General features: G+C 38.0%; 1 protein-coding gene across 1 annotated transcript in view; it reads right to left on the bottom strand.

The window, feature by feature from the left end:
- Positions 1–1,321: 1,321 nt before the first annotated feature.
- The window catches only part of STRADB (STE20 related adaptor beta), a 29,707-nt gene continuing 7,478 nt past the window's right edge, over positions 1,322–23,550 (bottom strand). The window contains exons 3-12 of the mRNA XM_056111679.1: positions 19,080–19,160; positions 14,819–14,918; positions 12,464–12,585; positions 7,629–7,737; positions 6,151–6,274; positions 4,644–4,815; positions 4,245–4,349; positions 3,848–4,092; positions 3,018–3,060; positions 1,322–2,128 (exon numbers count right to left, since the gene is read on the bottom strand). Of these exons, the coding sequence (XP_055967654.1) occupies positions 1,985–2,128; positions 3,018–3,060; positions 3,848–4,092; positions 4,245–4,349; positions 4,644–4,815; positions 6,151–6,274; positions 7,629–7,737; positions 12,464–12,585; positions 14,819–14,918; positions 19,080–19,160 (1,245 nt within the window). The 3' untranslated portion in view covers positions 1,322–1,984. The remainder of the gene's footprint in view (positions 2,129–3,017; positions 3,061–3,847; positions 4,093–4,244; positions 4,350–4,643; positions 4,816–6,150; positions 6,275–7,628; positions 7,738–12,463; positions 12,586–14,818; positions 14,919–19,079; positions 19,161–23,550) is intronic.

Here is a 23,550-nt window from a genome sequence, read left to right as displayed (position 1 = left end):
ACCTAACTTTTGGCCGTTTACTTTCTTGGAAAACTTTGCCCCAAGTTTTTGGGGTCTGGCCAAAGGCACAGCAGCATTTGGGGATATCTGGAAGTCTGAAGGTGCCATCAGGCTGCTGATGCACTCGCCTCACAGGTACAGACTGACCTGCTGGTGGCACCATACCCCCCAAGATAATGATTTTTTAAAAGAAATTATTCCTACTTATTTTATTATTTGGTTTTTGAGCAACAACTGGCAATGCTCAGGGGTTACTCCTGGCTCTGCACTCAGGAATCCCTTCTGGTAGTACTTGGGTGCCAGGAATAAAACCCTGTGTTGGCCATGTGCAAGGCAAGTGCTCTGCTGTATTCTCTCTGGCCTGAGATAATGGCATTTAAAAATAATCTTTGAGGATTGGAAATAATTTTACATGAGTTGAGCACATGTAAAATAAGTTTTTCATGTGGAAGACCCAAGTTCAATCTCAAGCACCACATTGTCCCCACACAGAGTTGGAGGGCAGATCCTCCACCACAGCACAGAGCTGGGAGTTAGCTCCTCAGTATTGGTAGATATGCCCTGGCCCCCAAATCAAAATTTCTTTGATGAGGGGGTGTGAATATGAATAAATTTAATTAGAATAGGCCCCAATTGATCAATTTATTTTGGATATGGTGGGGTACATATCTGGGGCTTACTGTGCTCAGGGATTACTTCTACTGGTGCTTGGTGGACTATATGGGATATGAGGGTTCAACCGCAGGTGGGCTGCTTGCAAGGCAAGTGTACAGCCCACTGTACTATCTTTCTGACCCCCAAGCACAGTTCAAATTACATATTGAACATTGTTCTCCGTTTGATGGCGAGTTCTCAAGTGATGCTCAGGAGATTCTTGGTCAATCAGACCATCAGTTCAGTATAAGTGTTGGCAGATGAGATGATTCTCAGGCCTTGTGGGCCATACCAAGTGGTGCTTGAGGCCTCCAGGACTCCACCCAACAATGCTCTGGAGGACACGTAGTGCTGAGACCTGAACCTGGGTCAGCCACATGTCAGGCCTGTCCCCTGTCCCCCATACTATTCTGTTTTTCCCTTGCAACATCCTGGGGAACCACAGCAGCAATATGGTCTGCAGTTGAGAAATGCCACTATAAAGGGGAGGGCAGCATTTGTCTCAATTGAACCAGATACTGCTACTCCCCAACTCACGAAGTTATGTAAATTGAATCTGTTTGAGCAAGAGGGTTTTTTTTGGCAAAACAATTCAGAATCTGTGTCTTAGCTTTGTCCAGTGACACAAAGAAAATGAAAGCGCAAACTTACTTCAATAAATTTTATTGAGCTCCCACGGGGTGCATGAATTTAGTATCTATAAATTACATTAATAGAAAAGTGTTATTTTAACCCCCTTTTTTAAAAAAAGCAAATAACAACTTCTCTGTAGATCTCAAGTGAATGATTTAATGTGAGGCTCAGTTTGTCTGATATTACCATAAGTATCAACAGAAAAACATGGAGAAATATAAACATTTTCCTCCTACCAAAAAAAGGTGCCAGGATAATCTAAATTGTTGGTCTAACAGTAGCTGATCAAAAATGCTACATAATCTGAAGTAAAAATGTAGTTGGCAGCACGGTCCTCTGAAGGCTCGTTCCCCTAAGGGCCAAAAAAAAAAAAATGGAAAAATTAACTGGCTCAAAATTACATTATAAGATCATGAAGAGGAGTTAGTCACAGCTTCAGGAAAGAATGAGAATAAACGACATTAAATGCACGTAGATGAATAATTCTGAAGTTTCCCTGGAGTTGTTATAGTGTTCTGAGCTAACGAAAGGCTTATAAACTCATGCTCTTTTGAACAGAGTGGTTTTAATGGTAGATTCTCCAGTGCACCAACTGTATTTTCAAGTATAATTCTAGTTTTTTAGTTTTAGCAATACAGAAGAAAAAGCAGCAGGAAAAATGTGTCAAGTATATAGGACATAAAAGGATTTGGCAGCCCTAAAAATCCCAGCCTGTGTTTTCTTCATCACGAAATTCACATTCCAGCTCAGTCCAAGGTGCTGCGGGAGGCAGAGTTACTGGTGGCTTGTGATTAGCAGGAGGCAAAAGAGAAAGAATTGAATCCGGACTTTCATCTTTCATCTGTTAAAGAAATTCAAAATAAGACCTCTGGTACATATATTCAATATACTAATTTTGTTAGCAAAAAATCATTTTGAAATAATTTGTGTTAGAGGCTGGAGGAGTAGCACAGCAGGTAGGGCATTTGCCTTGCACGTGGCCGACCCGGGTTCAATTCCCAGCATCCCATATAGTCCCCGAGCACCGCCTGGAGTAATTCCTGAGCCAGGAGTAACCCCTGTGCATCGCCGGATGTGACTCCCCCCAAAAATTACTTAAAATGTGTTTAGGTATTTTCACTAACACTCCCTTTGGTTCATTCTAGTTATCTGAAAATATTAAGTCATAGCAAAATCAACTGATTTTTATCACAACTGTTTTATCCTTTCATCATTTCTAGCCAAATGTCTCTAAATTAGTTAAAATATAAACTGGGGATGTAATATCCCATGATAATATTCTGTTTTTACTTGTTTTGCTTTGCAAAAATAGGAGTATTTCAGAGAATCTATTATTGAACCACCAAAAAGAGATTTCATGCTTGCAAGAAAATTATCAGGAAACTTGATAACCAAACTATCCTATTTAGCAAACATTAGGTGACATTTTCCAAGGGGGTAGGAGTGCTCTCAGGCAGGCTCTTCCTGGTGACACTTGGCTAGTCAGGCCACACAGTGCAGTGGTAGGACCAGGGAATGCCGTGCTGCTCGAGCTCCACCTGGGCCACGCTCAGCGATGCTCCGGGGCCTCCAGAGCTACATGATGCTGGGGGTGTGGGGAAAGGGCAGTCAGGGACATAAATCAAACCAGGGTCCCAAGCACAGGCCGCTGTGCTATCTACCCAGCCCCCAAAGTGATTTCTTAAGAGTATTTTAAAAACATTTAGATAACAGAAGACAGATCAGCTTACCTGTTTGAAGAAAACATGGGACAATAAGCTGCTTGCCGATGGCCTGAAATTGTTTTTAAAAGTTATTAAAAATCAGAATTTCACAGACTGCAGACTTTTAAGTGCAAATATGTTAGAAAATTATTCAGAGCTATAAAATCCAATACTGAAAAAATAAAAGAAAGAATAATACGAGGGAGTCAAATTCTTCATTTCAACCTTGACTAATCAGAAGTATTCTAAAAGTACCCTTCTTTCATTTATTGGACACTTACAAATTACGAAGAGTTATGCTGGAGTTTAAATAAATAATACACATAGTTATCAATGATAAAATAGCAGTTTAAAAAAACTAACCCTTTTGTATTTCTCAGAAGTTCCTAAACTTTTTTAAACTATATGTAATGATTACTGTGTGGAAAGAGTGAATGAAATTCACAACAGACAAAGGAAATGATACTGCTGAGTTAGGAGTTGAAGTTTTTCTAGCTTTGAATCCAACATTCTCATTTCCCATTTCCTTACTGCTTCTACCTGTTTTTAGCATTGATCTTTTCTGGATTAGTTTTTTGCTTTAAGACACAGATAAGAGATTTTCTATCCACTGGCCCACTGGGAAGTGCTCAGGGCTTACTCCTGGCTTTGTGCTCAGGGATCACTCCTACTGGTCCACGGGGGACCATATGTGGTGCTGGGGATCAAACTGAGATTGGGTGCATGAAGTGCCTTAACCCCTGTACTATCTCTTTGGCCTGATAAAAAATTTTGGCAGGAAGGAAATATGAAAAACCTTCTATAAAATATAAAACACATACAATATGTTTATGCAGTGTAGAAGAGACCACTATTACCTTTTTTCAGGATCTTGTTGCAAACAGAGCTGTACTAAGCTAAAGAAGGCAGGAGAGAAAGTTCTTGCGGCTGGGGTTTGTAATCTGTCGCTATTTATTGTGCGAGTTCCCCCGGAGACAAGAACACTTTCTCCAATTCCAGAGTCGCCACCCGATCGGGAACTTTTCATTCTAGATTCTGACTGAGGGAAAATACTGGCATCCAGTGGGCTATAAGGGGGACCTTTCAGTTTCTGTAACAGCATCTAAAAAAAAATATTTTTTAACATTTTTCAGGGGAAAATATTAAAAGAACAATGATAAAGATTCTAAGAGTTCATGGCAAATATACTTAACAAGAATTATCTAGACCAAAGGAGCTTTTAGGGAAGTGTTTCAGAATTTTAGCAGCATTTACCTGCGTCCTCTCCATGTCCTGGAAAGGGACCTGTCCACTAGCCAATTCACATGCTGTAATTCCAACACTGTAAATATCTGACTTTACGTTATATCCATGCAAATCCTGTAGGGAAATAAATTTGAAGTGTTTCAGTGTAAATAATTTAATAAAAAGTTACACACATGTGCTTTTTTGATAAAGGATGGTGAATGAAAAAAACCTAAATGAGAAATCAAGATTACCTGATACACAATGTAAGTTTTAATATTCCTAACATGATAATTTTGACACGAAAGAGAAAGAAACCTTAAAGGAGGCCATTTACCAATTCAAATATAAGGGCACAAAACTCCTTTAGGCAAACTCAGAAGACACTCGAGACGCACAGACAATCCCAATGCAAAGGCCACACCTGACCTGTCTCAGTAGTTCTGGACTCAGCCACGGCTGCACTGATGTGCTGAACTGTGGGAAATCATACACAGCCCTATGCCTCTGTCCATCCTTAACCAAACTATGAAGATGGGACAGGCCAGAGAGGGTCACTAGGCCATCACCAGAAATGAGGATATGGCTTGCTTTAATACTCCTAGAACAAAAAGAAACAATCCTAAATACTAGGAAATTGGCCAAGGAAAGAAATAACAAAAATCTGGTCAAAACAAATCCATGTAGTCTCTTGGAAATAAAATGCTCCTTTTAAAGTAGCAAAAGACTGCTGTATATATGGACATGTATCCAACATATATCCACATATATGTAGAAAATGTTCAAGAACTAAGAAATCCTTTCAGCTAGTTTTTAATAAAGCAATAGAACTAGAGAGAACATTGTTGAAATCTACATATTTGAGAATGATAGCATTTTTTCCAAACTAGGTACGGAGTTAAATGATTAATCAGCATTTTAGAAGGCTACTGCAAAAGACCCAGTTAAAGAGTAAATTAAATGAAAATTTAAGGGTAAATTTAAAAACACAAATATTGGAAGCTTTAATAAAAGAATTATTTAAAGCTAAATGCAATATTATCCAGAAAGTCTATAATGGCATAACTCATCATTTACAACAGTATTTTTTTACAGAGAAACTTCTTTTAGTTCTGTTGTCACAGAAATCTGAAGAGAGCCTCACTTTTCATCTAAAATCCTGAATTTGGAAACTGGTACAGCAGAATGATTAGTAGTCAGGAAAAGCATAGGAGAACCAGATAAACAGAATGAAGAGAATCTGCTAGAGTTCCTCAGCTAAGGAGAAAGCTTATTAAATATAAAAATATTAAGATAAGAAAGCATTAAGAAGGTTGAAACAAGCTTCTTTTTAAAAGTAACTTAATTAAAAAGTAAAATAAAGTCCCCATGTGTTTTAGAAGGGTACACTGTTTATTAAATATTCAGTTTCTTTTGCATCTACATTTTGGTAACAGGATTGACAGAATTTCAAGGTGCTGCAATGAAGAAATCAAAGAAAGATTTAGCTATAATTTGTACACAGTATAAATATTACATAAATATGAAAAGAAGTACATTAAGAGGCTCTTAAAAAAGAAAAGAAAAGAAAACAAAAAGAGTAAAGAAAAGAAAATTTAACTAGGACCACACCCCTTATAGTTTCTACCTTGAACCAGACCTGTTCTTATACTAAATACTTTGCTAGGACATTGAGGTCAACCCTCCACCCTGGTACCCAATATAGGATTTATACAGAAGAGGTCTGAATTTCTTTGATAAATGAACATTAAATGTAACCATTTTCTGTAGTTATTTGCCTTGCTTCCCTCGAATGTAGTTATTTGCCTTGCATTCCTCAAATTACATTGATAAGTTTCATATTCCCCCCTTTCCAATACACAACTGCTCTGTCCTAAAGCTTCCAAAAGATTTTTTCCACTGAAATTCTTTCATTTTGAAAAATATGAATGAATACCTGTGAATACAGCCATTCTGGTGCAGATAGTTTAACCCTTTCACTGCTCCAAAGAGGATGCTTCTTATTAAAGTTTCAGTCATTCCATCAGGAAAGTACCTCTTCAAGAGCTGACTGGCTGAACCTGAAAGAAACCCCTGAAAACTTTAAATATTGGGAGCAATTTTGCTCCTACTTTCGTCTTAAATGAACCCTTCATTTATAAACAGATGTAAACATGCACATATTTAACACATCTGTCACTTCTGAAGTCTAATCAGGAAACTTTCCTATGCATAGACAATCTACACAAAATTCAAGAATTAAAAAACAAAACAATTTCTTTTATTATTTATTTTTAGCTTTTTATTGAATCACTGTGACATAGACCCTTACAAAGCTGTTCTTTAGATTTCCACCATACAATATTCCAACACCCATCCCTCCACCAGTGTATATTCCCCAAGCTTCCTATCATCACTCCCCACCTGCTGCCTGTCTCTATGGTAGGAGCGCTCTTCCCCACCACCCTCCTTTTAGGCATTGTGGTTTGCAATATTGATACTGAAAGGTTATCAAGAATATCCCTTTACCTACTTTTAACACTCAGATTCTGTCCAGCATGATCATTCCCTGCTATTATTGTCATAATGGTCTCTTCTCTATCTTATCTACCCTCAGCCCACATACACTTGTGGCTAGTTCTAAACACTGACCAGTCTTCCTAGCCCCTGCAAAACAACTTCTTTTAAATGACATCATTTTATGTAATAGGAAGACAGAACCATTTTCAATATTATTGGAAAAATTACATCTGTGTTTACATATGCATATATATGTATATACTTTAACCCAAAGGTAATTCACAAAATATCTCCTAAAAATAAAAGAACCCAATTATCTATTCAATATTTCTATTGACCAGTGCTTTGTCCTAAGAACTATGTGAGCACCAGGGATAGCAAAATGAAAACTACACACACATCCCTTCCTTAAAAGGCACATATCCTTGATGGACAGGAACACACGTGCATTTTCAGGGCACTGAAGGAAGTTTACACTGCTCTGAAGCAGGGAGAGGGATGGTGTGCACAGGTGGGAAACCCACACCCACCTGAAAGTAATAGCAGCTGCTCCCAGAGGGAGAGGAAGGAAAAGGAAAGCCAGCTCATACACACGCGTGGCCTTCCTGGAGAAGCAGTGGGGGTGGTTTGCAGGACCACACCCATTCTACTTTTACTGCAGACTAAAATTTAACATGAAACAAACACAGAACTGTCTCACAAAATCCTGAGTTGGTATTCGTATATATTTTATAAATAAAATTTGTATATATTTTATATACGAATATTATATTCATATATATTTTTATATTCGTATATAATTTTATGTTCATATATTTTATGAATAAAATTGAAACTAGTGATTCATAAATCTAAATTTCCTTCTCATGACATCCAGGCTAAATAAACTGTTTTAGCTAAAATGAGCTTTCTTACCATAGGCCATAAATGGAGAAATAACCCAAAGCCAGCTGCGAACAGTGAAAACGGTCCAATAAGTTGTAATATTGGGGTGCCGGAAAAAGTGAGATAGAATCACTGCTTTCTAGGACAGACATGCAAAAGACAACACACTTAAAATCAATCTTATTTTTCCTTAAGAAGAAAGTAACAGCAGGAGAGACAGGTAATAGTCAATGCGACTTCTGAGTACTAAGCACTTAGTGCGAACATAATCTCTTTAGCTCTTACAACCACTACACTGAATGTGATACATCATGGTTCCCACTTTACAGGACAGTTACAAATCTTGTCCAAGACCACATACTTAATAAAGAACTGAGGGCTGGAGAGAGAGTAGAAGAGGTAACACTTGCATGCAGCTGAGCCCTTGCTGATCCCTCGCACCAGGGGCGACTCCTAAGCACAAAGCAAGAAACAGCCCTTGAGCTGTTGGTGTGGTCCAGCCCATTAAATAAAGAAAAGTTTAAGTAAATAAGTTGAAGTAGAATGTGAACTTAAAACACATCTGACTTCATGAGCCATACCCTTATTAACTATTTTCTTTTTTTTTTTTTTTTTTGCTTTTTGGTTCACACCTGGCAATGCTCAGGGGTTACTCCTGGCTCTGCACTCAGGAGTTACTCCTGGCGGTGCTCAGGGGACCATATGGGATGCTGGGAATCAAACCCGGGTTGGCCACGTGCAAGGCAAACGCCCTACCCACTGTGCTATTGCTCCAGCCCCAATAACTATTTTCTTAATAACTATTTTATTTATTTAAGAAAATAAATAAAAGTGAAAAGTGAAAATAAACACCACTTTAACACTATATCTCAGAAAAAAATCACTACGAACATACCGGTTAATTTTTTAAAATTTTTTCTGTGCAATGTACATAGCACTATCCTCCTGTTCTTCATCGATTTGCTCAAGCAGGCACCAGTAACGTCTCCATTGTGAGACTTCTTGTTATTGTTTTTGGCATATCGAATATGTCACAGGTAGCTTGCCAGGCTTTGCCATGCAGGCGGAATACTCTCGGTAGCTTGCCAGGCTCTCCAAGAGGGGTAGAGGAATCGAACCCGGTTCAGCTGCGTGCAAGGCAAATGCCCTACCTGCTGTGCTATCGCTCCAGCCCATGCAATGCACATACACACATAAAAATATTTTAACAGTTTGGACAATATCAAAACAAAATTCTTCCCTTTTTTAAATAGAAAATGATCAGTGAAAAAAACAAAAATCAGAAAATGAAATAAAATAATAAACATTAGTGCAGAATTTAATGAGACAGATAAAAAAATAATAGTAAAATGAGATTTGGGGCTGGAGCAATATTTCAGCAGGTAGGACATTTGCCTTGCATGCGGTCAACATGGGTTCAATTCCCAGCATCCCACGTGGTCCCCAAAGCACCACCAGGAGTGATTCCTGAGTGAAGAACCAGGAGTAACCCCTGAGCATCACCAGTTGTGACCCAAAAAGGCAAAAAAATAATAAAAAAAGATTTTTTTTTCCCTCCAGGGATGGTTCAATATGGTGCAACTTGAAAAGCATGATAAACCACATCATCATAAGGGGACAAAAAAATATTATCTCAGTAGAAAAAGAAAAAACATTTGACATGATTCAGTATCTTTTTCATGATTAAAAGCCCTTAATGAAATGTGTATAGAAAGAATGTATTTCAACATAATAAAAGCCATACATCATAGACTCACACCAAACAGCACACTCAATGTGAAGAACTAAACGTTTTCCCTACAAGATGTCCACTCTCACTACTTTTCAAAATAGTAGTAAATTCGAAGCTGGAGCGATATTACAGTGGGTGGGGTGTTTGCCTTCCACGTGCTGACCCAGGTTCAATCCCCAGCACCCCATATGGTCTCCTGAGCCTGCCAGGAGTGATCCCTGACTGTAAAGCCAGGAATAAGCCCTGAGCACTGTTGGATGTGGCCCCAAAACCAAAACCAAATAGTAAATTACAGCTAGAGGAATTATATGATAAAAGGATAAAAAAAAATTCCATATAGGAAAGAAGTAAAAAAATTGACATTATTTGCTGATGGCTATATTATACATAAATGTATCAAAGATCCTATTAAAGGACCACTTGAAATAGTAAAAAGGCAGGCTACAAAGTCCGTAAGCTACAGAATAAAATATCATCCATTTCTATATGTAAATAACTAGCAGAAAGACAATTAAAGAAAAACAATCTCATTTACAATCTCATCAAGAAGAACTAAATATCTAGAATAAATTTAGCCAGGGAAGTAAAATAACAGTTGTACATGATCAACTACTAGACATTTTTCAATGAAACACAAGGTACAAAGAGATGAAAATTTTTTTCTCATGAATTAAAAGAATTAACATCATTAAAATAGCTGAATGTACAGATTCAAAAAATCCTATCAAAATCCCAATTTTATTCTCATAAAAATAGAACAAAAACAATAAATTTATTATTTTTTAATTCCTTTTTTTTGTTTTTGATGGAAGACACCTGGCAATGCTCATGTGTTACTCCTGGCTCTAAGTCACTCCTGGTGGTGCTCAGGGGATTATATGGGATGCCAGGGACCAAACCCAGCTCAGCTGCATGCAAAGCAAGCACCTTATCTGCTGTACTATCCATCTAGCCCCCAAAATAATGAAATATATCAGGAACTACAAAAGAACTTGTATTGCAAAAATACTTCTGAGGGGGAAAAAATGGTGATAATGGTAATGCTCAAGATGGACTACAGATTTGGACATGGGGCCTGAAAATATCAAATATATCAAAGAAAACACATGTGAAGAACTAAACGTTTTCCCTACAAGATGTCCACTCTCACTACTTTTCAAAATAGTAGTAAATTCGAAGCTGGAGCGATATTACAGTGGGTGGGGTGTTTGCCTTCCACGTGCTGACCCAGGTTCAATCCCCAGCACCCCATATGGTCTCCTGAGCCTGCCACCAGGCTCCTTGACACCAGCCTGAAACAATGTGTTCTGGAAGTCAATTCCAATGATAAGGGAGACAAAAGCAAAAGTAAGTGGAACTACATTAAACTACAGAGTGTTTGTACAACAAAAGATACTATTATCAAATGGAAAAGACATCCCCAACTGAATGGAAGAAGGTATTTCATATCGTAATCTGTTAAGGATAAATATCAAAAATATACAAGGACTCATGGTAAAATCCAACAATTTAAATCAACCAACTGAAGAATGTACCAAAAAATCTGAATATATATTCTTCCAAAGTGGACTTTGTAATGTCCATGAAAAGATTTTTGTTCACACTTATTTTCAGGGAAATGCAAATATCACCTCACACCTGTGAAAATGGCTATTAGCTCAAAGATAAGAAATAAGTATTGGAGAAGATGCGGAGAGAAGGGACCCTTATACAATGATGGAGCTAAAAACTGGTGCAACTATTACAAAAGCAGAATTGGAGATTTCTCAAAAAATTAGAATTTATGTAAAACTCAGTTATCCCATTTCGGCTATATTATCAAAAAATTTAAACAATGAATTCAAAAAAATATAAACAGTTCCATGTGTACTGCCACATTATTTATAATAGCCAAGAATTTGAAATAACCTAAGTGTCCTTTGACAAAAATTTGGCTTAAATGCACTATGAAATACTATTTAGCTATTAAAATAAAAAATGGAAATCCTATTCTTTGCAACATGGATGGAGCTAGAATCATGCTTACTGAAATAAGCAGATAGAAAAAGACAAACAATCATACATGGTAACAGAGAGAAAAAAGATGAATAAAATAAACCAAAAAATAAATTTTTAAACTCTAAGACTATTGGTGACTACCAGAAGGAAAGGATTGGGGGATAAACTGAGACAAAGTGGACACACATATTGATTTTCAAAGACACACACCGGAACTTCCATCATGTTATATTTCATTGTTACGTAAAAAATGTTTTAATAATTAATGACAATAAAAATTATATTATAATAATATTCATTAAAATGCAATTTTGTTACAATTTCTCAATTAAGAAATTAATTTTATTTAACTGAATGAATTGATAGCACAGCAAGTAGGGCATTTGCCTTGCACATGGCTGACCCGGGTTCGATTCCTCTGTCCCTCTCGGAGAGCCCGACAAGCTACCAAGAGTATCCCACCCACACAGCAGAGCCTGCCAAGCTACCCGTGGCGTATTCGATATGCCAAAAACAGTAACAACAAGCCTCACAATGGAGATAGTTGTTGTACCCGCTCGAGCAAATGGAAGAACAACGGGAGGACAGTGCTACCGTGACAGTGCTACAGTGCTAACTGAATGAAAAAACAAACTGCTTTTGTTTTTTCTACTCCCTATGACTATTTATGATTGAATAGTCTAAGGCTGCTATAAATCTGCCGATATGAATTTTGAATATGATATTCATTCAGAAGAATGAATAGTTACCGAAGTTTGAATTACATTTGTTCTATTTCATTTGGTTTGGATTTTGGACCATGTCTGACACTGCTCAGGTCTTACTCTTGGTTCCGTGCTCACAATCTCTCTGGAAGTGCATGTGGAATGACAGATAGGTGATACAGGGATCAGACTCTGATCAATCACAGGCTAGACAAGTGCCCTACCTACTAGACTATCTCGTCTGTCTTTGAATATACATTTTTTCTTCCTTAGATCTGACTTCCAAGTATTCTTTCTAGTTCTATAATTGCATGATATTTTGATCTACCTTTCTCTAAGATACAGAACCATTACACTGATTTGTGGAAAAAATTCTTACAAACACACTCTCACACGAACATTACTTTTAATGCATCTTTATAAATTGTCACCTGTAAAGCTTTTAGGCGTTCTTCTGAGCAGTTTTCTAGATTTGTAATTTTGACAGTCACGAGCGTTCCTGTAGGAGTATGCCGGGCAAGGTAGACTGAAGTCAAATCATCAAACCCTCTTCCTACAATCAGATGTAAAACTTGTATTAGCAATCAAAGAAGAAAAACAAAATTGATACCTTGAATTCCATCAAAATTGAAAACTTCTGAGCAGGAGAGATGGTGTTAGTATAGCAGGTAGAGTGCTTGCCTGATATGTGGCTGAACCAGGTTTGATCCCCAGCGCTACATACGGCCAGGAGTGATCCCTGAGAACCACCCCAATAAAGTTAAAAGTATCAAAAATTCAGAGTAAAAGTATTAGCAATACTTATACTTAATAATATATCCAGAGTATATAAAGAATTCTTGTGGTCCAGGAATGTAACTCAGCAGAAGAGCACTTATCTAGTATGTATGTGGCACTGAATTTGATCTCAGGATGACAAAAAAATAAAAATAAAAGAGGGAACAAAAAAAAACCCCTATAATAAGTGACATACATAAAAGTAACAATTTCAAAAATAGGCAGAAACTAAATGGGTAATATAAGGAGATATAAGAATATCTAGGGGCTGGAGTGATAGTACAGCGGGTGGGGCGTTTGCCTTGCACGTGGCTGACCTGGGTTCGATTCCTGGCATCCCATAAGGTCCCCTGAGCACCGCCAGGGAAAATTCCTGAGTGCAAAGCCAGGTCTGACCACCCCCCCTCCAAAAAAAAGAACATCTAATAAGCACAAGAAAAGAGTTAAAGAAATGCAAAGAAAAACTGCAATGACATGCCCTTATACCTACCAGAATACCTAGATACCCTGTGATATTGTGAGTTATCCAAATCGTAATGTATTTGAACAACAAGATGCTATTCAAAAACCCTTAGACCCATTTCCTGCCCCTGCAACCACTGAGCTGCTTTCAGTTGTCATATAAAAAATATCTACTTGATTATTGAAAGTATTATAAATAGAGCACCTACATAACAAAATGTAAATAAAAAGGAACATATATAAAAAAATTTAAGTGTCAGGAGTTATGATTATAATAAAAATGTAATCTAAAGTTTTCTTTCACTAGCATATGATTTGAGATTCATACATGTATATTTCACTAGTTTCTTGCTGAGTAATAATAATTCATTGTAAGGATATACCACAATTAATGTATTATCATAAAGTAATAAATACTGGAATTTTTAAAATTTTGGGTGGTAATAAAGAAAACTGCTTCAAAAGTTATTAATCAGGTATATTTTCATTTCTCTTTGGCAAGTAACAAGAGTGAGATTGCTGGGCCATGCATGCATGTTTAATACTTTAAGACATTGCCAAATTGTTTTTTAAATTTTTACTTAGGCACTGTGATTATCAACACTATTAGTAATAGTTTTCAATAATATTCCAAAAACACACCAAACTGTTTTGGAAAGTAAATTAACTATTTTGTATTCTGACAGCAATGAAGACTTGTAAAACTCACCAGTACTTGCTGTTGTCGGTTTTTAAAACTTAAAGCTTCTAAAAGGTGGCACCTAGGAAAACTTCCTCATTCTTCCAAATCCAGTCCCTTTTTCTGTGTTTCTTGATTTGTAGAGGTGGTTAGTCAGACCCTCCATCTTCTCTCTCCTACCACTTAACACACAGCTTTATTTTACTGACCTTTCATGCCAAATCTTAGTGCTCATCTTTGCAGAGAGAGGATATGAACTCAAGCACCTAAACCAGTATCTATCTGTAGTGGTTAACAGTTAACTCTAAATATGCAAAGCAAATATTTTACATGTATAAGGATACAAAGAATAATCCATATTATTCCAAAGTTAACTGAGAAAATTTTCTATTAAAAATGGGGTTGTAGGGGCCAGAGTGATAGTATATGGGTAGGGCACCTGCTTTGCTCACGGCCAACCCACGTTCAATCCCCAGCATCCCACATGGTCCCCTGAGCACCTCGAGAGCCAGGAGTAATCACTGCACATTGCTGGGTATGGCCCCCAAACAAAACAAAATAAAAGAGAGATTATAGTCAAAGTTTTAAGTTAAACTTTGGTGCTCAGAGCTTACTCTTAGTTCTGTGCTCAGGAATCACTCCTGGTGGTGCTCAGGAGACCACATGTGGTGCATAGGACTGTACCAGCCAGCCTAGTGCAATATGTATTGTCTCTTTGTCCAGGAAGTAGAACTATTTGACAGACATAATTGTATATAGTTTTATGGTTTAGGTGACTTCCACATACACTGATTCATTTGGCTACAAAATAACCTTTTTGTCATCAATTTCAGTACAGACTCAATTATGTAAAACTCAGGTTTATTACCTATCTCGGCTTGGAGCTCATACTGAGAAACATTGGTAGAACAAATCACTTCAGGGGCTTCAGCGGATGGGGGCAACCAGGAAAGGGTTGGCTTGTCAACCTGAATTAAGGGAAAAAAAAAGATAAAAACAAAATAGGTATAAACTTTTTTGCCTCCCCCACCTATAAGAAAATACTGATAGTGTGGTTTCAAATACACAAATACTCATTCAAAAAGCACTGTAAAGTGGCTTAAGAAATTTTTAAGTTCCAGGAGCTGGAGCGATAGTATAGCGGGTAGGGCATTTGCCTGGCTTAAGAAATTTAAGAAGGTCTAAAGAGTTTATAAGTACTAATAATCAATGTTAGTTAGAAAACTTAGTTTGAAAAGAGGGAGAAAGAAAAGTGGACCTAGAGTAAGTGAAGAGCATTTTTTCCAGGACAAAAGCCAGTAAACAGTTTTAGAAGTTTGCTAAGTATGGCTGTTAATCCCTCAGCACATCTAAGAAACACATCAAGGGAAGTGATGGGGGGGGGGGGGGGGGCGGGTGGAGGCAGCTTGAAGGACAGCCTGTACTTTCTCTCCTACTTCAAGTGGCTGCTGGTGATCTCTACTTACACATATAGGTACTTGTTAGCTAGTGAAGTTATTAGCAGACTTTAAGTAAATCCACATTACAGTCTATTAAAATTGCTGAAGTTCTTCACAAGATGAAATGAATGAGAAGGGAGGTCAGGAAAACAACCCTCAAGACAAGAGAACTGGACACAGATACCCAGAGTTAGTAACTCTGTGGCAATATGGGGTTTCCTGGGATGCTGTGAGTCAGGCTTGCAGATCCCCTGGCAGTGAAATCACATTCCTCCTGTGAAAGGAGAGGTCAGACCACTGGTGTCTTAAGATAGCCAGGAGGATTTTCCAAAGGACACGGGTATTCCAAATGACTTTACAGGCACCAACAGGTGACAGGGATCTTGTTACTGCCTCCAAGGTAGAGGGATGGAAGAAGGGGTTAGAAATGACTTTACTATGTGCTAGGAATTGTGCTAACTATTTTTACATATTTGGTTCTACAAGGTTTGTACCTAAATTTTAAGAGATCAGAAAAAGAAATTCAAGATCATGGCTAAAGATGAATAAAGATATGATTCAAAAAGGAAGAAAACAGAAAAAAGAAATCTTAAACAACTGGAAATAATCTCAATGAAGGAAAAAATTTAAATTTCTTTAGAACATGTAGTCTTCAAATAAATAAAGGTATGAAGATCACATATAAGAAAATATAAAGAGAATATAGAAGAAAACATACAATAATTGGGAAGGTGGGCTTGAGCCACACCTGGCTTTCCTCAGGACATACTCCTCTCTCTGTGCTCAGAGAGCCCCTTAGTGGGGCTGGGGGACAGGATAGGGTGTTGATACTTGTGTCAGTTGTGTGGTAGGAAAGCATCTAACCTGTTGTATTAGCTCTCTGACCCTAATATTTTTAAAATTAATGATTCAGCCTTTAAGCTGTCATAGGAAGGCTAAAACACAGAATAAACTGAGGCTTGTTGTTTCATTGCTTAAAAATGGCATGATGTAATCAGATGGAGTAAAATCAGGCTAAACAGCCTATACAGTGCTTCCATCTGCTTCATTAGGAAAAATCATGCTTAAAGGAAAGGGTATAGGGCTGGAGAGACAATACAAAGGTTAAGAATGCCTTCTATGTGGCAAACCCCACTTTGATCCCCAATAGTTTTGGTCCTGGAGAGTATTATGTTAAGAGAGTATTACGTTACATTATATTGTTACCATGTTATTTACTTTAAATAATATAAATTATTAATGCTAATAATAATAATCATCGTCAGAGGGAGGACTAATACTGGATCTGATTCATCTGTAGAATATCAAGAGACAAAACAAGTGAACAGACAATATCTCACAATGACAAGCCATTGGCAGGTCTGAATGAGGACCAGGCTAAGGTGATGGACAGTGGTCGAGAATTATGGGTACTTTGGTGGTATGTGTGTGGGGGGGGGCAGGGGGAAGCGGGGAGGTGTGCAATAACTTTGTATATAGACACTATACTTTAATACTATTGTTATCATTTTATCTAAACTATATTAAGATTTAAAAATCAATGGAGGCTGAAGATATAGTACAGTGGACAGGGCGCATGTCTGGCATGCGACTGAACTGGGTTCAACTCCCAACACTCCATTTGGCCCCCCAACAGATCTAGGAGTGAACCCTGAGGCACAGAGCCAGGAGTAAGCCCTGAGCATTTCTGGGTGTGACCCAAAAACAAAAGCAAACAAACAAACAAACAGAAAAGTTCCTGGTGTTCTAGCCCTCTTTCTTAGCATCACAAAGTAAGTAAACCAGAGAACTTTGAATATCACCTCAACCTGAGGGGTAATACCTAAATAAAATTTTTAACTCTGTCATCATCTTTGAAGTAGCGTTTGGCTCCAAAATGCTACTGCAAATGCAAGACTTTAGTAAGGAAAAAGTGAAATGACAAAAGTGAAAATAGGATGAGGTAAAAATATAAACAAGACTACAAGATTAACTGGGATTACCTTTTTTTTTTTTTTTAAGGAAATAGAGCACTGGAATGGCAGGTTCAATTTTGTAGTGAAAAAAATAAGGATTAAAGAGGAAAATAATCCCATTCCTAAACAAGTTTCTTTACATATTTTTTTTTTTTGCTTTTGGGGTTACACCCTGCAATGCACAGGGGTTACTCCTGGCTCTGCACTTAGGAATTACCCCTGGCGGTGCTCAGGGGACGATATAGGATGCTGGGAATAGAACCCGGGTTGGCCGCGTGCAAGGCAAACACCCTACCTGCTGCACTACTGTTCCAGCCCCTCTTTACATATTTTTAATACCAAGAATTTACCAAGGAAAATTAAGGAAAAAAAAAGAAAAAAGAAAGAAAGGATGACTACCAATGGTCATTTTACAGTTAGATAAATATTAATCCTTGTGAAATATAGTAAATGCCATTTTATGAGCATGTTCAGTAGATGCAGAAATAAAGATACCAGAGGAAAGGTTTCATCTCTGTTATGTTTGATTCTTTAAGAAGGAGGAGGAATTTCTGAGACAGAGAAAAGAGAGAAGAGTTGTGGTAACAAACGAAACTTAAAAAAATGACATATAGACATCATTAAGAGTTCTAATGCATACCAATAAATTTCCAGCTTAATCTACAGGTTTTAGGAAACTAATGAAAATTTTAAATCTAAAAAGTGATATAAACAGGTCTATGAAGTGCTGAATACTGAGATACTGAAAGGAAGTTGTCTGTCTAGGAAACTAGAGGAAAATGAGTTCACCTGAAGTTCTCCAGGCAAAAGACATCTCTGGAATAGTAGCAATGGTCAAGTTAAGGCAAGGATGGACTCAGGACATTTCAGAACCACATTCATAAAACTTGGTGCATAATTAAACTAAATAAGGGAGCAGAAGTGGAGGCAGTCCTTGTGAGTGAGGATTAATTCTAAAGTTTCCAGTTGGGTGACTTAGCAGACAGGTTTCCAATAAGGAAAGCAGGAGACACAATGAGTGAGTGAAGTTTGAGAGAGGACCAAGATTTTATTCAAATCGAGTATAAGTGCCTTTGAAAACTCTAATCAGGATTTCACAGATAGTTCTGGTTCTCAGGAAAGCCTGGGATTGCAGGCATATATTTTAGAATGAAGGTTAAAAATCTGAATTCTGGGACTGGAGCGATAGTACAGTGGGTTGGGCATTTGCCCTGCCGGAGACAGATCTCGGTTCCATCTCTGGCATCCCACATGGTCCTCTGAGCACCACCAGGAGTAATTCCTGAGTGCAAAGCCAGGAGTAACCAGCAGTCACCCTAAGCTTCGCCAGATGTGACCCAAAAAGAAAAAAAAAAAGGAAAAGAAAGTAAAGATCTGAATTTTGCTCAATTTGAGAGTCTTCTCACGGCCTGAACGAAAGAAAGTAAAGATCTGAATTTTGCTCAATTTGAGAGTCTTCTCACGGCCTGAAGTGGAGAGAAGCTTTCGGACACTGAAGGTCTAAGCGAGCAAAGTGAAAGGAGTGGGGCTACTCAGGGAGAGCCTATTTAGACATCAGAGAAGAAGCCTGTTTAAGAAGCCTATTACAGTGTTCAGGAGAGTAACCAGGATAGAAGAAGAAACAGTAAAAGCAGTAAAAGACACCAGGAAAATACATATAAAGAGAAGAACAAAAAGTGAACAGTATTACAGAAACCAAAGGAGGACTATTCATTGTACTGAATTATTTTCTTACCAAGTATTGATGAATACTGGATTCAGGCTGTTTTTCGGGTCTGAGTGATTCAACTTGTGTTCTTGAAGTGCAGAAACAGTTCTAGAAATTCAGAAACGCAAGAAATGAGTATTTTTTAAAAAGCCACAAGTTCATTTGGGGTCTAAGTTGGGGATAAAAAATAAAAAAGACCCTGTCAACCTGGGTCAACCCCCGGCACACCAAATGGTCCCCCTGAGTCTTCCAGGAGTGTCCTTAAGTGCAGAGCTTGGAGAAGCCCTTAGCACTGATGTGGCTCCGAAACACAAGCAAACATCAAAGGCCTGGTGACAGGAGTGAAGCATAGAGAGAAGGACTGCATACAGGAACCTTGAAATGAAGCCAGTATCCATACCACTGGGGTATTCAGAAGGGCTCTGTGCAGAAATATTTCTTCTTTTTGTTTGTTTTTAAGAATCAAATATTTATTTTTTCAGAAGGTGGTTCATGACTAGATTTCAGTCATACTATGTTCTGATAATATTTCATATTTTTATGTTTATTTGCTACTATTCTGAGCCTTGCCCTCTTTTCTCTGAATCTCTGAATGTGAAATACGGACTCATTTTTACTGCTGGTGTTAAATTATTTTTCTGGGCCACACCCAGTTATGCACAGGAATTACTCCTGACTCTGTGTGCTCAGGGGACCATATGTGCTACCAGGGCTTGAACCTAAGTCATGCAAAACAAGCATGACCTTAACCCTTTTCTATCTCTCTGGCCCCATGGTGTTAATTTTTAACTCTGTCATCATCCTTGAAGTTTTCTTCCAAATTATAGGGAGCCATATATTAATTCTCCAGTACTCATTAAAATGATTTTTGATGTTGGGCATTCTTTTCAGTAAGTATATGAATCATATTTACCCACATAAAACCACACTTTGAATGTATGTGAAACTACTGTGATAAACATCTTCAAACTTCAACTCAATATAAACAAAGAGATTTAGTCCCAGTATAATTTACATAGTTCTGCATGGTAAATCATGTTTTTTTTTTTTAATACAGGGTTAATAAAGAAATGTAACGTCACCCATGTAATCTATTTATTATCAATTGGTGAAGCCAAGTTTATACTGTTTAGGAAGGATACACCTAAGAATATTAAAAAAAAAAGATACTACTTTTATAATTATTTTAAAGCATCTCAAGAACATTAGCTGTGTGTAAACATTAGAAGGCTAATATTAAATAAAAGTTCATCCAGGTCTCCTTAACACTTGTGATAGGCCAGAGAAGTAGCTCAAGTGATAGAGCACTCACCTTGCATGTATGGGACCCTGGATTTGACCAAAAATCAAAAACAAAAACAAAAAAGTCACTCACTTGATAGTTTCTTTCCTTTTAAATATTTCAACATTTGTTCTCAGCAAAAATCAATTCTTTTTCCAGTTGGTCTAAATTGCTGTTCTATGTTGAATTACTATAGTCTGTATACCTTACTAATCTTGTCACAACTGAATACATATTCTCGTTATTGTATGTAAAGTTTGCTAGAAAGAACAGAAGCTACCAATGAATAACTACAGATCTGTACCATCTTTTCCTTTGCAAATTTTCTAATGGTTTACCTAGGGTGGATAAAATTTATTGTACAGCTATTTTAAAAGATTCATATTACTGTTGCTCATATTTAAAATTACTATGTTAGGTCATAGTAATACATATTTTGTATTTAAGATTTCTATTTTTTTTTTCAGTATCCTTCAGGAGGATGAGTTTCCCTCCCGCCCCAAGCAGGTGAATACCTCCAGAACCCAGCCACAGCCATGCTCAAGGCCACTCTCCGCACGGTCAGAAAAGCCTCACGCATGAAGGAACTGGCAGAGGAACCCAGGTATGCAGGACCCAGGGCTGAGGTCTCCAAGTCTGCTCGGATGGGAACTGGGCCTCCTCCACCCAGATCCCCCATTTTCCAGTAGCTTGGCAGTCACACCCACAAACTGCCCCCAGAGCCATGAAATCCCATCAACGGACAAGGTCCAGAGACTATAAAACAAAGCTGACCTCATAGTTTAGCCCACTATAGTACCTAAAGCAGCATACATGGGTTTGGTCTTTAACATACTTGCTTGTATTCTCTTACATACATTCTTTGTCTTAGTCTCGGAGAGGCCAGCAAACTACCAAGGGGTATCCCTCGGGTATCCCTCCCAAACAGCAGAGCCTGGCAAGCTCCCTGTGGCGTATTCAATATACAGTACAAAAAACAGTACCTATAATGAGTCTCATTACCCTGACCCTGAAAGAGCCTCCAATCTGGCACCATTGGGAAGGACGAGTAAGGAGAGGCTGCTAAAATCTCAGGGTTGGGATGGATGGAGACGTTATTGGCGCCCACTTGAGCAAATTGATGAACAACGGGGTGACAGTGATACAGTGATTTATCCGTCAGGCAGCACAAAAATTTAACACCTATCTAGAAGAAAGATAACTGTTCCTGCCCCCACTGCCACATATGTTTTGCTTTTGTTCCCCAAATATTTTTGGATACAACATTTTATCTGTGAATTATGATAATATGCAAGTAAAAATAATTGTACATTATAAAAATTGAAAAGAAAATATTTTACATATGCTTCTATAAATACATCATTTTTAGCTCTCAAAGAGAGGGTAAAACTTTACTCTACTACTTATTTATTTTTGTATTAAATCACCATGAGATACACAGTTACAAGGTTGTTCATGATTGGGTTTTATATATATTTTTTTATTGAATCACTGTGAGATATAGTTACAAAGCTTTCATGATTGAGTTTCAGTCATAAAATGATTGGAAAACCATCCCTCCATCAGTGTACATTTTCTATCAACAATATCCCCAGCATCCCTTCTACCACCCGCACCCAACTCCACCCCCTGCCTCTAAGGCAGATTATTTCCTTCTAACTCTACTTTTGGGCATTACGATTTGCAACAGAGATACTGAGAGGCCATCATGTTTGGTCCTTTATCTACTTTCAGCACACATCTCCCACTCAGAGTGGTCCCTCCAACCATAACTGATTTAGTAGTCCTTTCTCCATCCCAACTGCCCTCTCCCCCAGCTCATGAGGCAGGCCTCCAACCATGAAGCAATCTTCCTGGCCATTGTCTATATTGCCCTTGGGTATTAGTCTCATATTATGTTATTTTTATATTTCCACAAATGAATGCAGTCATTCTATGTCTGTCCCTCTTTGACTCACTTCACTCTCCATGTTCATCCATTTAAAAGAAAATTTCATGACATCATCTTTCCTAACAGCTGCATAGTATTCCATTGTGTAGATGTACCATAGTTTCTTTAACCAATCGTCTGTTTTTGGGCACTTGGGTTGTTTCTAGATTCTGGCTATTGTGAACTCATGATTGGATTTTAATCCTACAATGTCCCAATACCCTTGCCTTCGCCAGTGTACATTTCCTACCACCAATGTCCCCAGTTTCCCTCCCGCCATCCTTCCCACCTGCCCCCTCCACCTCCTCCACCCTACCTTGTCCCAACTTTTCTTCTTCCCCCCCCCCCAAACTCACTATCTCACACTTTTTTCTTCTGGACATTATGGTTTGAAATAAAGGTACTGAGAGATTATCATGTATATACCTTTACCTACTTTCAGCACATAGCTCTTGTCCAGAGTGATCATTTCCAGCTATCATTGTTTTACTGGTTCCTTCTCTAACCTAATTTCCCTCCCACAGCCTATTACTTTTTAAGATTCCTACAACTGTGGAATAACAAATTAAGTAATATATTCTTTTACCCTGGGCTGGAGCGATAGCACAGAGGGTAGGGCGTTTGCCTTGCACGCAGTCAACCCAAGTTCAATTCCTCTGCCCCTCTCGGAGAGCCCGGCAAGCTACTGAGGGTATTCCGCCCACATGGCAAAACCTGGCAAGCTACCCATGACATATTCAATATGCCAAAAACAGTAACAAGAAGTCTCACAATGGAGGCGTTACTGGTGCTCGAGCAAATCAATAAAGAATGGGAGGACAGAGCAACAGTGCTGTTCTTTTCCCCAATGCTGGAAATCCTGGGCAGGCAGGATCCTCGTGTATCAAATATCCTATCCTTTAAAATGACAAAAGATGATACAGTTCCTGCTCTTAATTAATTCTTAAGAACAGGGATTAGAAAACTGGTCCATCAGCCACCTCTGACCCTACACCCGTCTTAGAAATAAAGTTCTACTGGAATGTCCAGCTACATATTGCCTATGGTTGCTTTCATGATAGAAACAAAAGAGTAACTTAAGAGACCATATAGCAAACAAATATTATCTGGCCATTAGAGAATGTTCACACCTATAATTTAGGAACAAGTTAGGACCTTTACTGACTATATTTTCCAGTTATAAAGGTCTCCTCTTATGTACAAAAAAATCTTTACATCAAACATAAAGTATACATGCTTTATAGTTTCCAAATAACTAACAATACAGTCTTTAACTTCTTATCTCT

This window comes from Sorex fumeus, unplaced genomic scaffold (genome assembly GCF_029834395.1).
Source record: "Sorex fumeus unplaced genomic scaffold, SorFum_2.1 ptg000014l, whole genome shotgun sequence".
NCBI classification, from domain to species: domain Eukaryota; kingdom Metazoa; phylum Chordata; class Mammalia; order Eulipotyphla; family Soricidae; genus Sorex; species Sorex fumeus.
The sequence above is the reverse complement of the archived record's forward strand: the minus strand, read 5'-3'. Positions and strand labels throughout refer to the sequence as shown.